At 48.3% G+C, this 12,619-nt stretch overlaps 1 protein-coding gene across 1 annotated transcript in view; it reads right to left on the bottom strand.

Annotated features, from left to right (window-relative positions):
* Nucleotides 1-12,619, bottom strand: part of LOC106808729 (formin-J-like) — a 46,747-nt gene that overhangs the window by 28,209 nt on the left and 5,919 nt on the right. The window contains exon 4 of the mRNA XM_014811561.1: nucleotides 3,183-3,345. Within this exon, the coding sequence (XP_014667047.1) occupies nucleotides 3,183-3,345 (163 nt within the window). The remainder of the gene's footprint in view (nucleotides 1-3,182; nucleotides 3,346-12,619) is intronic.

Below are 12,619 nucleotides of genomic sequence, written 5' to 3'. Positions count from 1 at the left end.
TAGCTCTAGTACTATAGCCCGCGGATCGCTGCCGCAGGGCTATAGCACATTCTGCCATAGATGTAATCTAAGCAAATGGTCCAACTGATGTGAGTCATGTGACCAAAAATTTATCCCCAAAACGTAAAATGATCGGCCTTTTTAACACTTATCTATCAACATGGACATCTCACCTATCTTTTTGAACACGTACTTCCACAACTTTACACCAGGTATTTATGCTGTTATTCCTCAAAGTCTTAGCACTACAGTACTGGTGTTTTGTTTTCAAATGCGGTTGCTCTGCTTATGTGTGCACGCGTGACTCTTTAGTGCTAAGACTTTGAGGAATAACAGCATAAATACCTGGTGTAAAGTTGTGGAAGTGTTCAAAAAGATAGGTGAGATGTCCATGTTGATAGATAAGTGTTAAAAAGCCCGATCATTTTACGTTTTGGGGATAAATTTGTGGTCACATCAGTTGGACCATTTGCTTAGATTACATCTATGGCAGAATGTGCTATAGCCCTGCGGCAGCGATCCGCGGGCTATAGTACTAGAGCTAGCGCAGATCATACCTGACGCAGTACCATGTCAAACAATGCAGATGTAGCATAGTATCAAGAGCAGATAAAGAAGGTCTGAGCAGCCTTCTTTATCTGCTCTTGATAGTATGCATCCCCCTTATGGCAAACTTCCCCTTTCTAACGTGCGCATGCACATGGCCATGGAGATTTGACCATTATTACACATGCGCATTGTAGAGGGGCATTTTTTATGGAGGGGGTTGTATACCATGCTACGCCGGTTCTTCGTCCCTCACTTTATTTCTCAGTGTCATCGATAGGTCAAGGTTCAACCTTCTTCACTTACTTATTCAGATATTGTGCTATGCGCTATAAAAAATTCGATTTAGTAAGGCAGCAAGAAAACGCATTGAGCGATAAGCTCGGTGAATCCACAGTCGCGGTGGCAGCAGTGGATCTGCATCCCGTAGAGACGGTCCATTCCTCCTTTTCGCAGAGAAGCAAGTGGAAGTGGATCTGCATCCCGTAGAGACAGTCTAGGTATGCGTCGCGCACGTGTAAATCTACAAGAGTACTGAGTTTCACGTTTATTGTGCGTCATGATGCACGCCTATTGTCGAAAACGTCGCCGCTACCTGGCGATGTGATAGTCGCCGCTACGTACGCACGCATCGCGTTATCGCATGTCGCAACTAGCATGTCGCATGTCGCATGTCGCACGTAGCATGTCGCATGTCGCACGTAGCATGTCGCACGTAGCATGTCGCATGTCGCATGTCGCACGTAGCATTACGCGAAAAAAAAATATCTATACACACACACACGCACACACACACACAACACGCACACTTCATGCACCCGCATGCACGCACGCATGCACGTAGGCACGCAGGCACGCAGACGTACGTGTACCCGCATGCACGCGCGCATGCACGTAAGATTGCATGCCCGCGGGATAGATACAATTAACACAATTATTTCCATTACGCAATTCCAGCGAGCAATTGGCGCATTTGAAATCACCACTTCCTGATTTTTTGTGATCTTACGCAGACTGTGTCAGTAGGATCGCCCTGTTAATGCTGTATGACACGCACTAGTCTAATTGTTGTATGCACGTAAGGATTATCCTACGTAATGACAGAGCTGGCTGACAGACCTAAACACAACTGCAGCTTCTACAAAATCCCAGAAGACTTAAACGAAAATCGACATCGGAAATATAAACAGTATTTGTGACCACCGGTCAGATTATGTGTTACTTTTCATTCATAGGCTGACTAATTAAAATAGGCATTTTATTTGTTAGTCATGTTCGAAATTATTAGTATGAGCCCTCTGGGCTTTCGAAATTCTCCCTGAGGTTTAATTCGTATTCCACAATGAGATATAAATTAAATATAATAATACGGTCTCTATAGCTCAGGCATGTCTGTAATACTTGCGTTGGGCCAGCGGCTCGCAAAGACGACTGTTTACAACGGGTACTCCAAGGCAAGTGCCAAAAAAAACATTTAATGGCAGGTGTCCGTTATCTAGAAGTGCTGTCACTGCATTACGGCAACTAACGAAAAATGCTGGGTGTTCTTCGCAGACTATAGTGCTATATAATTCTATAACGGTGTCGGTTAAGGCGGGATTGACTGTACAGTGCATGCAACGCTCATTCTTGCCTGTGTCTTGTTCCCTTGCGTTTCTCGCAAACTCGCTCCGCAGCTGCTGCTCTTTTGGAAATTCTTTAGAATAAGGAGAATAGTACAGTTTCACCTTTCTATTAATAGTTCACAATGGCACGCCGCCATGGCGACGTGCGACAGAGGTTGAAACGCGCGCGCCATCTGATCCTTCGATGATAAAGAGGCATGCGTGATTCGCTACTATGATGTCCGGAGGCGATAAACTATACCATATAATTGTGTTTTTACATACGAAGTTTTAACATTTGAACATAAAGCCACATACTATAGTTTAAGCTCAACGTGGAGTTGGATAGTGGTTTTTATTGCCAATCAATATGTGCATTAATTCTCAAGTTTCATACGACGAGGAATTGTTCAGTGTGCCCAAACGTTGGTACCATCCAGTGTCTCGATTATTCTGTTTATTCTTTTATCCTGATCGTGAACTGAACGTGGTGATATATGACTAGACCTCATATAGGCTTACTATGCTGCAAACCTTGATAATTTAGCCAAATGCGACGAGGTCAATACTACGCCCTTATTCTACACCGTAACTGTACTGTGAAAACGCGTGGTCAGGTGCATGCGCAGATCTAGCTCTAGTACTATAGCCCGCGGATCGCTGCCGCAGGGCTATAGCACATTCTGCCATAGATGTAATCTAAGCAAATGGTCCAACTGATGTGACCAAAAATTTATCCCCAAAACGTAAAATGATCGGGCTTTTTAACACTTATCTATCAACATGGACATCTCACCTATCTTTTTGAACACTTCCACAATTTTACACCAGGTATTTATGCTGTTATTCCTCAAAGTCTTAGCACTACACACACACACACACACACACACACACACACACACACACACACACATATATATATATATACACATTCAAGAGCATATACAACCCATAAAGGGTTTATACGTGCTTGTTACTTTGTACCTATATATACAGAGCATTACTACGGGGCATATGCGTTCTCATACGTACCAATGAACTCATTTCGGATGAGAATTCGTTCTCTCTTCGACTCGGCGTTGTCGATGAGAGAGTTGATGAGGGTGAGCAGTGTGAGTTTGTACGCCGCGTGGCCAGGCCCCTTACCCAGCTCCTCCACGACCACCTTTAGTCGATAGCGCGCTTTCCTCGCCACCTACAAAAGAATGAGACGTTCAGCATTATCTCCGCTCTACCTCTCTCTTGAATCGCCTGCTTTTGCCAAAAAAAATATTAATAATAATAAATCTATAAAAATGAAATAGTATTGTCTTATATATAAATATGAATAAATATCGGTGATTCTATTACATTCGTAGTCTACCACTCAACTCATAGGACGCCTATGAGGATAGGATTAGGATTATACTATTGATATAGCTTCATAACGTACGCATGAGCAATAGGGTACACGACATTACCAGCAGGAGCTTGGGCTACATAAGTGTAATTAACTCGGTAACACAGCCGTTTTTAGCATTGCAGAGCTAGAGAACCCGATGAAGGCTACCATTAATAAAGATGGTCGTTCATCGCTAACTTTATTGTTCGTGGCATCGATCAATACGATCCGTAGCGATACGGTGCAGCCCTTCGCTTCACACACGAAGTTGTGTCAGAACGAGCGAGACTTGGCGCGCACGTAGCGAGTCGTACATATAAGCAGGAGAACCACACTCAAAAAAATAGATTGAACGCAAGGTATTATTATTAGTAGTAGTATATAGTAGTAGTAGTAGTAGTATCGTGTGGCGTCAGCATCACACCTCCACAGCCCCACGGGCAATCTAGTTGCAAAAGAGTTCGCCACATTCATTTATGGTTACATATCCTCGTCACCGGACAGTTCAGCACCAGATGATCGATGCTTTGGAGTTTGATGTTTGAGGATTGATGCTTTGAGGTTGTTGATCGATGCTTTGATTGGTGCATCTGTAAGTCCCCATCGGTGTAAGTTCGCTGCAGTTCTACCGTGTCCCGCTCTCAATCTGTTCGCCGAATAGCCCAATGTTTTCGTGATGCTGAGTTGAATCCTGGCAGTGGCAGCGTAGGGTAGCCTTGCTTATTTTTCGAGTCTGCCGGGCCTGTTTCAGCAGGAACGCAGTCATTTTTATTATGAGCGACGGCCGAGCCAGTATATATGATATCTCTTTTTAACTTTGTTCTCACTCTTCATCTGTCTCCTCTTCCTTGACCGGTTCCGGTTCAGCATGGTTAGACATTAATTTTACTGTCTTCGCCCGTGGAGTTATAGGAGGGCGCGATTAAGCCCCCACACGACAGCAACGTGATGATGCAGGTCGGTGGGGCAGGTGAACAGACTGGACAGTTGGGGGGGGGCAGGGTCTAACTCGGCATTGAAGCACGACTACATCTGTCTAACTGCTGATTAATAACCATATCCTATACACCGCATACACTAAGTATTAACTACACGTACTCTATATGTTAAGTTAGTAGTACGAAAGTAATAATATAATATTTGCATTACTAACGTTGCTATATTCGCATTCCTGACTATGGCTTAACTATAACTCGATGAACATAATGTCATTTTATCGCAGTATCATTATTGTTAGTAAAGCAAAAACATTTCGATGAGCGAGTGTGGCGTACGTATAAAGTATGTGTGTGTGTGTGCGTGTGTGCGTGCGTGCGTGCGTGCGCGCGTGCGTGTGTGTGTGTGTATATATGTGTGTGTGTGTGTGTTTGTGTGTGTGTTTGTGTGTGTGCACGCGCGCGTGCGTGTGTGCGTATTGAGTGCGTGTAAGTGAGGGAGGGGTTTAGGGTATGGGGTTTGCATTAGAGCCATATGTACTCCTACAATAGTAGTGTTTGTTTGTTTGATGGATTGTCCTTATTTTTTTACCTCAAACAGATCATAACCACAATAACTCCATAATACTACGCGTAGCACAAGTATGCCAAGAAGTTAATCTGGTTTTCTTACGAAAACACGAACCTCATCGAAACGCCATCCATTTCATTGCCGCAAATCGGTTCATTTATGCTCGAGATTCGAGAATGAGTCTTAACATCTTGATATCCGCTAGTGTGTGTGGTGGTGTGTGTATATCGCGTATGTGCGTGGTGTATGGTGCGTATCGGGCGGGCGTTGCTACGTGTGTGCGCTGTGTGTGCGTGTGCGTGCATCTACGTGTGTGTGTGTGTGTGTGTGTGTGCTGTGTGTGCAGTGCGTGCGTGCGTGCGTGCGTGCGCGCGCGTGTGTGTGTGTGTGTCTGTGTGGTGCGCGGCGTGCGTGCGTGCTTGTGCGTCGGGGCTGTGCGTGTGCGTGCGTGCTGGTGGCGTGCGTGCTGCGCGCGTCGTCAGCGTCGCGCGCGCGTGCGTGTGTGTGTGCTGTGGTGCGTGTATATGCAAGTAGACAATTTTACCTCGAAATAACAAGTAAAACAGTGTAATTGGGCATCGTCCATTTCAATGTCCCACACCTCGGTCGTTATGCATGAGCGCACGCCACTTTGTAGAATCTCGTGGTGGGGGTGGGTTGGGGTATCACCGGGGCCATCCAAAAAGTATGCCACAGAAAGGGACATAAGATTAAAACGCGCAATTATCTCGATTCATTATGAAGCAATATAAAGCGCAATTTACATATATTGTCGCCCACATCCACTGCCACTGCGAGTCTCACAGAAAAATTACGCGTATGAAGTACTAACAGTGCGCCTGACCTATAGCAAAGCTTGCGCCCAATCCCCACTCGCTGCCTGTTGTTGTCTCCATTCAGATTCCACGCAGTGGCGCAATCACGACACCTAGATATAGAATTGAAACGAACGTTAACCTGCCGCACACAGCTCGCAAGGGCAGTACTAGTGCGAGCGGCGGCGCGGATGACCATTTCTGACCTCATCTAAGAAAACGCCTAACAATACGCCGATTCTGCAGTAGGCTTTTTCCATAAGCTGTTGAATCCATCTTTGTCACATCTCTTGGACCTAAGTCGCTCTACCCTGCTCTTACGCGGCTCCGCGCGCACAAGCGCCCTCCGATGTCCGCAAGTACCGTGATGGTGCCGGTAGGTAGTGGTAAGAAGACGGACAAAATTCTCCACGGTGGCTCTTCAACGATTAGAGGGTCGCCATATTTGCGGCTACATCAGTCCCACGATGTCGCAAAAGAAAAACGCTGTTTTTGATAACATGCTTGCAGCTAGCACTAGATCATCAGTAATGCCTCAATCTACTACGCATGCGTAACCATGCAGAGGGCCTCCACAAGGCCTAACCTTTGTACCCCTCCATAATCCCGATAGCACGCCTTACCTCTCAACACCCTAAAGCATCCCGCATATTTGCTTATATAATACGTCACAAGCAATAGCCTGTCGGCCAGATATACGTATACGCGATGGCCGGTGGTGGCCTTAGGTAAACAAAGTGCCGTTGTTGCGGGTTACGTCCGCACATGAGCGTAATAGTTTATATGCCCGCCAATGTACGCGTCCAGCTGACTATCGATGGCAGAAGCGATGCAAATACTTTATGTCCTTAATCGAAATCCCCAATACCTGACGGGTGATGCGTGGGGAATACACACTTTTCTTTAGACCCTCGAAAGCTTGCAGACGTTAATCGTCGGTAGATACGTTGTAGACAGTGTATCGACGGTTGTCTGGCGCAGCTACATCGTTTATCCAACGTCTCTCGTCTAGGATCCATCTATGCTGACACACATTAGACCTATCTAAGATAAGCTATAGATCCTGATTCTAATCTGGAGTGAATAGAATAGTACGATCTATTATTATTCAGCGCGCCTGATTTGCCTATTATAGATAGCTCTATCTGATGCTTAGATTCCGACCAAACATGAGCGACACAATGTTAACGGCGGCTTGTCCCATTTACAGCTAACTGTGGCTAACATGCTAACTTGCTCCGATTTAAAGACCACTTGAGTTTTACACGCGTTCATGTGAAATCCGTGCGATAGTCGAATGCCGTGCTATCCGCCCGTGAATGGTCTGCGTTGTTCGTGAGCCTATGTTGTTGGCAGCGCCCTCGTTCGCATCTCGTGCGACTCAGTTGCGACATGCAACATGCGACCATCTACGTGCGACAATGCTACGTGCGACATGGCGAGATGCTACGTCGATCATGCGACATGGCGACATGCTAGTGCGTCCCGCTACGTGCGACAGCGACAAGTGCTCCGTGCGACATGCTACGTGCGACCATGCTAAGTGACGACATGCGAGATGGCGACATGCTAACGGCGACATGCTACGGTGCGACCATGCTACGTGCGACATGCTAAACGTGCGACAGGCGACATGCTACGTGCGACCATGCGACTGCGACATGCTGACGTGCGACTGCTTACGTGCGACATGCGACATGCTTCCACGGTGCGACATGCTACGTGCGACATGCGACCATGCTACGTGCGGACCGTGGCGACATTGCGCACCATGCGACCCATTGCTAGCGTGCGACATGCTAACGTGCGACAATGCGACATTTGCGACTGCTCACGTGCGACATGCTACGCTGCGACATGCGACATGCCTACGTGCGACATGCGAACATGCGACATGCTTAGTTGGTCATGCGAAATAACGGCGATGCGTGCGTACGCTAGCGGCGACTATCACACGCCAGGTAGGCGCGAACGTTTTTGCGACAATGAGGCGTGCATCCAATGACGCACAATAGAACCGTGAAAGCTCAAGTACTCTTGTAGATATATGGTGCGCCGACACGCATACCTAGACTGGCTCCTACGGGGATGCAGATCCACTTCCACATTGCGTTGCTATGCGAAAAGCGGAGGATGGAACCGTCTCTACGGAATGCAGACCCACTGCTGGCCACCGCGACTGTGGAATTCAACCGAGCTATCGCTCAATGCGTTTTTCTTGCTGGCCTTACTTAAATCGAATTTTTAATGAGCGCATAGCACAATATCTGAATAAGTAAGCTGAAGAAGGTCTTTGCAACCTTGACCGTATCGATGACACGTGAGAAATAAAGTGAGGATCGAAGAACGCAGGCGTAGCAATGGTAATAACCAACCCCCTCCATAAAAAATCCCCCTCTACAATGCGCATGTGTAAGTAACGGTCAAATCTCACATGTCTCATGTGCATGGCGCACGTTAGAAAGGGGAAGTTTGCCATAAGGGGGATGCATACTATGCATCTGCATTGTTTGACGTCAGGTATGATCTGCGCATGCACCTGACCACTGCGTTTCCACAGGTATCGCAGGTTACGGGTGATATGAATAGGGGCGGCGACTAGTTCATTGACCCTCGTCCATTTTGGCTAAATTATCAGGTTCCGCAGCAGAGTAAGCTACTACTTACGGTCTGAGTCCACTTTCTCATCCTGAGTATCTACTGCGACACGTCAAACTACATGACGGCCACACCACGACGGTCTAGCGCGACTCTCCCAACAAACGTTCAGTTTCACCGATCAGGATAGGAAAGATAAATCGAGGAAGAAATCGAGCATCACTGGACGGCCACCTGGTGTCTGGGCCCATATGATGGTCTCCAAGTATATCGGTACTGTGCACATCTGCATCAAGGTATTCAAATCGTCACGTAGTGAAAACCAAATATGAGAATAATCACATATTATGTAGAAGCTTGAAACCAGAAAACGACTCAGGTCCGAACACTCACACCATCCGTTTGTCTGGCATAAACTATAGTATGTGGTTTTCCATGTTCAAGTCATATATGGTAACCAACCATACTTCAGCCTATGTACACAAACATCAATAAGAAATGCAATGTTGGAGTTACTATTAGGTGCCCGTTTATCGCCTCTCGAGGCACAGTCAAGCTAGCGAATTCACCTCTAGTATCGCCTCTTATTAGATTAACGACGGATACCCCAAAAGTATCCCACAATGGCCCAGCCATTGACCATGTGGAGCGTCAGTGTGCGAGACCTCCTGATCGGCAAGCGGAGTCCACCGCCCATCTAGGAGGCACGGCGTGGCCCATTGTGCACTATTAATAGAAAGGTGAACACTGTACACATTGGCTCCTTAGTATCTACAAGAATCTTCCAAAAGAGCAGCAGCTCGCGCGGAGCGAGAGTTTGCGAAGAAGCGGGGCGCCCAAGAAACAAGACACAGGGCAAAATGAGCGTTTGCATGTACGTTGTAGGGCAGTCATCCCGCCTTAACCGACACCGTTATAACGAATTATAAGGCCTAGCACTATAATGAGTCTGAGCGAAGAACACCCAGCATTTTCGCTTAGTTGCACCAGTAATGCAGTGACAGGCAGCCTTCTAGATAACGGACACCCTGGCCATTAAATGTTTTTTTTGCAACTTGCCTTGGGAGTACCGTTGTAACAGTCGTCTTTGCGAGTGCGCGAAACGTGCGCGCAATCACCAGAACCGCAGAGTCGTACTAACCTATAAATCACGATGCGGACACTTGCCTGAGCTATACACGAGGAGCACTATGATCCTTTGAGAGGAAAAATTGTAAGGTTCTATCTAGGTCCGGATTGTGTAAGTACAAATTAAAACCTCAGGGAGACTTCGATAAGCCCAGAGGCTCCATACTATCAATCGCACACCCCACCGGCACTTCCCCCCAAACAAATAAAATGGCTATCATTTTAATTATCAGCCTATGAATGACAAGTAACACATAATCTGACCGATTGGCTCACACATATCTGTTTAAATAATATTTCCGATGTCGTATTATTCGGCGTTTTATAGTCTTGGCTAGAGTCTAATTGTTGAGGACAGCCTGCAGTGCTGTTTAGCTCTCTCTCCCCGTTCTGTTTCACCTTTGGCACCAGACTCGTCATTACGTAAGGATAAATCCATTACGTGCATACAACAATTAGACTAGTGGGCGGTCATAAGCAGCATTAACAGGGCGATCCTACTGACACACGTCTGCGGTAAGATCAGCAAAAAATCAGGGAAGTGGTGAAAAATTGTCAACCCAATGACGCCCAATATAAATCCTCGAAATTGAGAACTACTCGCCCGTAATGGAAATAAAAACGTCGTTAATCTGTAAAGATCGTATCCGCGCGAGGGCAAATGCAACTCGTACCGCCCCGTAAGCCATATGGAGACCGCACGGCGTAGCAGATGACGAGCGGCGACACGTACGTGCTGCGTGCCTACGTGCTGCGTGCTTGCTGCGGCCCGTGCTGGCTGTGCGCGTCCGTTGTGTGTGTCCGCTGACGTGTGCTGTGTGTGTGGTGGTGTGTGTGTGTGTGTGTGTGTGTGTGGCTGTGTGTGGGTTGTGTGTGCGTTGTGTGTGCTGTGTGTGCTGTGTCGTGTGTCTGACAGCTGCGTGTGTGTGTAGGTGTGTCTGGTGGTGTAGTGTGGCGTAGTGTCGTGGCTGTGTGTGTGTGTTGTGTGTGTGTGTGTGTGTGTATCGTGTGTGTGTGCGTGAGTGTGTGTGTGTGTGTGGGTGTGTGTGAGGTGTGTGTGGTTGTGTGTCTGTGTGTGGGTGTGTGTGTGTGTGTGGTGTGCTGTGTGTGTGTGTCGTATGTGTGTCGTGTTAGTGTGTTGTGTGCTGTGTGCGTGTGTGTGTGGGTGTGTGTGTGGTGTGCGGTGTGTGTGTGTGTGTGTGTGTGTGTGGGCTGTGATGTGTGCGGGCGTGGCGCGCGCGCGTGCGTAACGTACGAACACGTGTGTAAATGTACGTATGCTGTATTAAATTCGTGCGTGCCGTATCTTGCTTGGTCATTGGCGATCTTTTGCACTCGCGTGTGCGTGCGACACAGCGACTATTATATGGCCTGATTTTGCTCTCGTGCGTCCGCCGATGTTCCTAACCTCGATGCAACTAGTTTTCTCAGACTGACCCCCGTACCTGGTTCCATGCGGCTGACGAACGGAGCATACCCGTAATGAAATATGGCGGCCGCCACACACATAATACAGTGCAGGAGTCCCGGCATTGCCTGCGAATGTACAGTTTAACAGTGGAGGGGGGGTCTGTGGCCGCCGCGAGCGCAAAAGGTTGTGCTCGCATCATTTCCCCACAAAGAGCCCATCTGCATCGCCCCACAAACACGCCCCTCCCGCTCGCCCGGCCACACGCGAAATTTACCTAAGCGAAATGGGGCCGGGGGGGGGGGGGGGCAAGGGTTAATTGGCTACCCGTGTCTGGCGAGGCGTCGTTAGTGAAGAGCTCGCGGAAAACAAATAGCTGCGCAACTAGGCGGTACCGCTGATCATGAGGGTGCAGAACGGAGCAGGCGCGGTCGTCATCATTTCTCTCTCTCTCTGCTCTCTCTCTCTCTCCGCAGCCGATCTCGTCTTCTCTCTCTCCTCGTCTCTCCTCTCTCTCTCAGCTCTCTCTCTTTCTCTTCTCTCTCCTACCTTTCGCTCTCGGTCTCTCTCCCTCATCTCTCTCTCTCGTCCGCGCGCGCGTTCCCGCGCTCTCTCGGGCTGCGTTTGTCTGTTTGTCTGTTTGCTCTGGCTGTCTGTCTGTCTGTCTGAGCTGACTTGACTGACTGTCTGTCTGTGCTGTCTGTCGTTTAACTGTCCTGTCCCTGTCCGTCCGTGCCGTCCTGTTCGTCCCTGTCCGTCTGTCCGTCCGTCACGTCTGTCCGGTCCGCGTCCGTCTGTCCATCGTCCGTCTGTCTGTCTGTCTGTCTGTCTGTCTGTCTGTCTGTCTGTTTGTCTGTCTGTCTGTTTGTCTCTCTGACTGTCTGTATAGCATGTGTATATGTATGTCTGCCTGACTGACTGTCTGTCTGACCTGTCCTGTCTGTCTGTCTGTCTGTCTGTCTGTCTGTCTGTCTGTCTGTCTGTCTGTCTGTCTGTCTGTCTGTGTATCTTGACTAATTATCTGGCCTGTCTGTCTGTCTGACTGACTGACTGACTGTCTATCTGCCTGTCTGTCTGTCTGTCTGTCTGACTGACTGGCTGTCTATCTGTCTGTCCTCTCTCTCTCACTATCTCTCTCCCTCCCTTCTCTCCGCATGCAGGTCGCCTCACGATCATCATGCGGAGTTTTGTCGAGAAACTAATGGCCTATATTATACAGACCGCCTTCTCGCCTTCAATTCGAACTGGCCGTTGTGCCGTGCGGTTACGCGAGCAGATCTGCTGGGGGCCGCGACAGCAAAAGACAAAGACGCGCCGGCGGAAAGAACTCGAACAATTGATGAGTGATTACGCGAGGGGCTGCGCGCGAGAGAGAAAAGAACCTCGTCGGTGTCCAACAACGGAGCCGGTAATCACCTGAGAGCTGTGTGTTACCGGCCCACCACCGACGCACATCAGCCAAAGTCACCTGCAGCTAGAGCACCGCGGCAACGAACCCGCCAGCATGGTGATTTACCCTCGCGACGACGCCTTGCGCGCGCTGTCACACGTTTGACACTAAATGTGACACATGAGCATCATTTTGTACGTCGGTATAGCTATAAGCTTGCGTAATTACTAGGGGGTTGTTTTA

Source organism: Priapulus caudatus, unplaced genomic scaffold (assembly GCF_000485595.1).
Source record: "Priapulus caudatus unplaced genomic scaffold, Priapulus_caudatus-5.0.1 Scaffold300, whole genome shotgun sequence".
Classification (NCBI taxonomy): domain Eukaryota; kingdom Metazoa; phylum Priapulida; class Priapulimorpha; order Priapulimorphida; family Priapulidae; genus Priapulus; species Priapulus caudatus.
The sequence above is the reverse complement of the archived record's forward strand: the minus strand, read 5'-3'. Positions and strand labels throughout refer to the sequence as shown.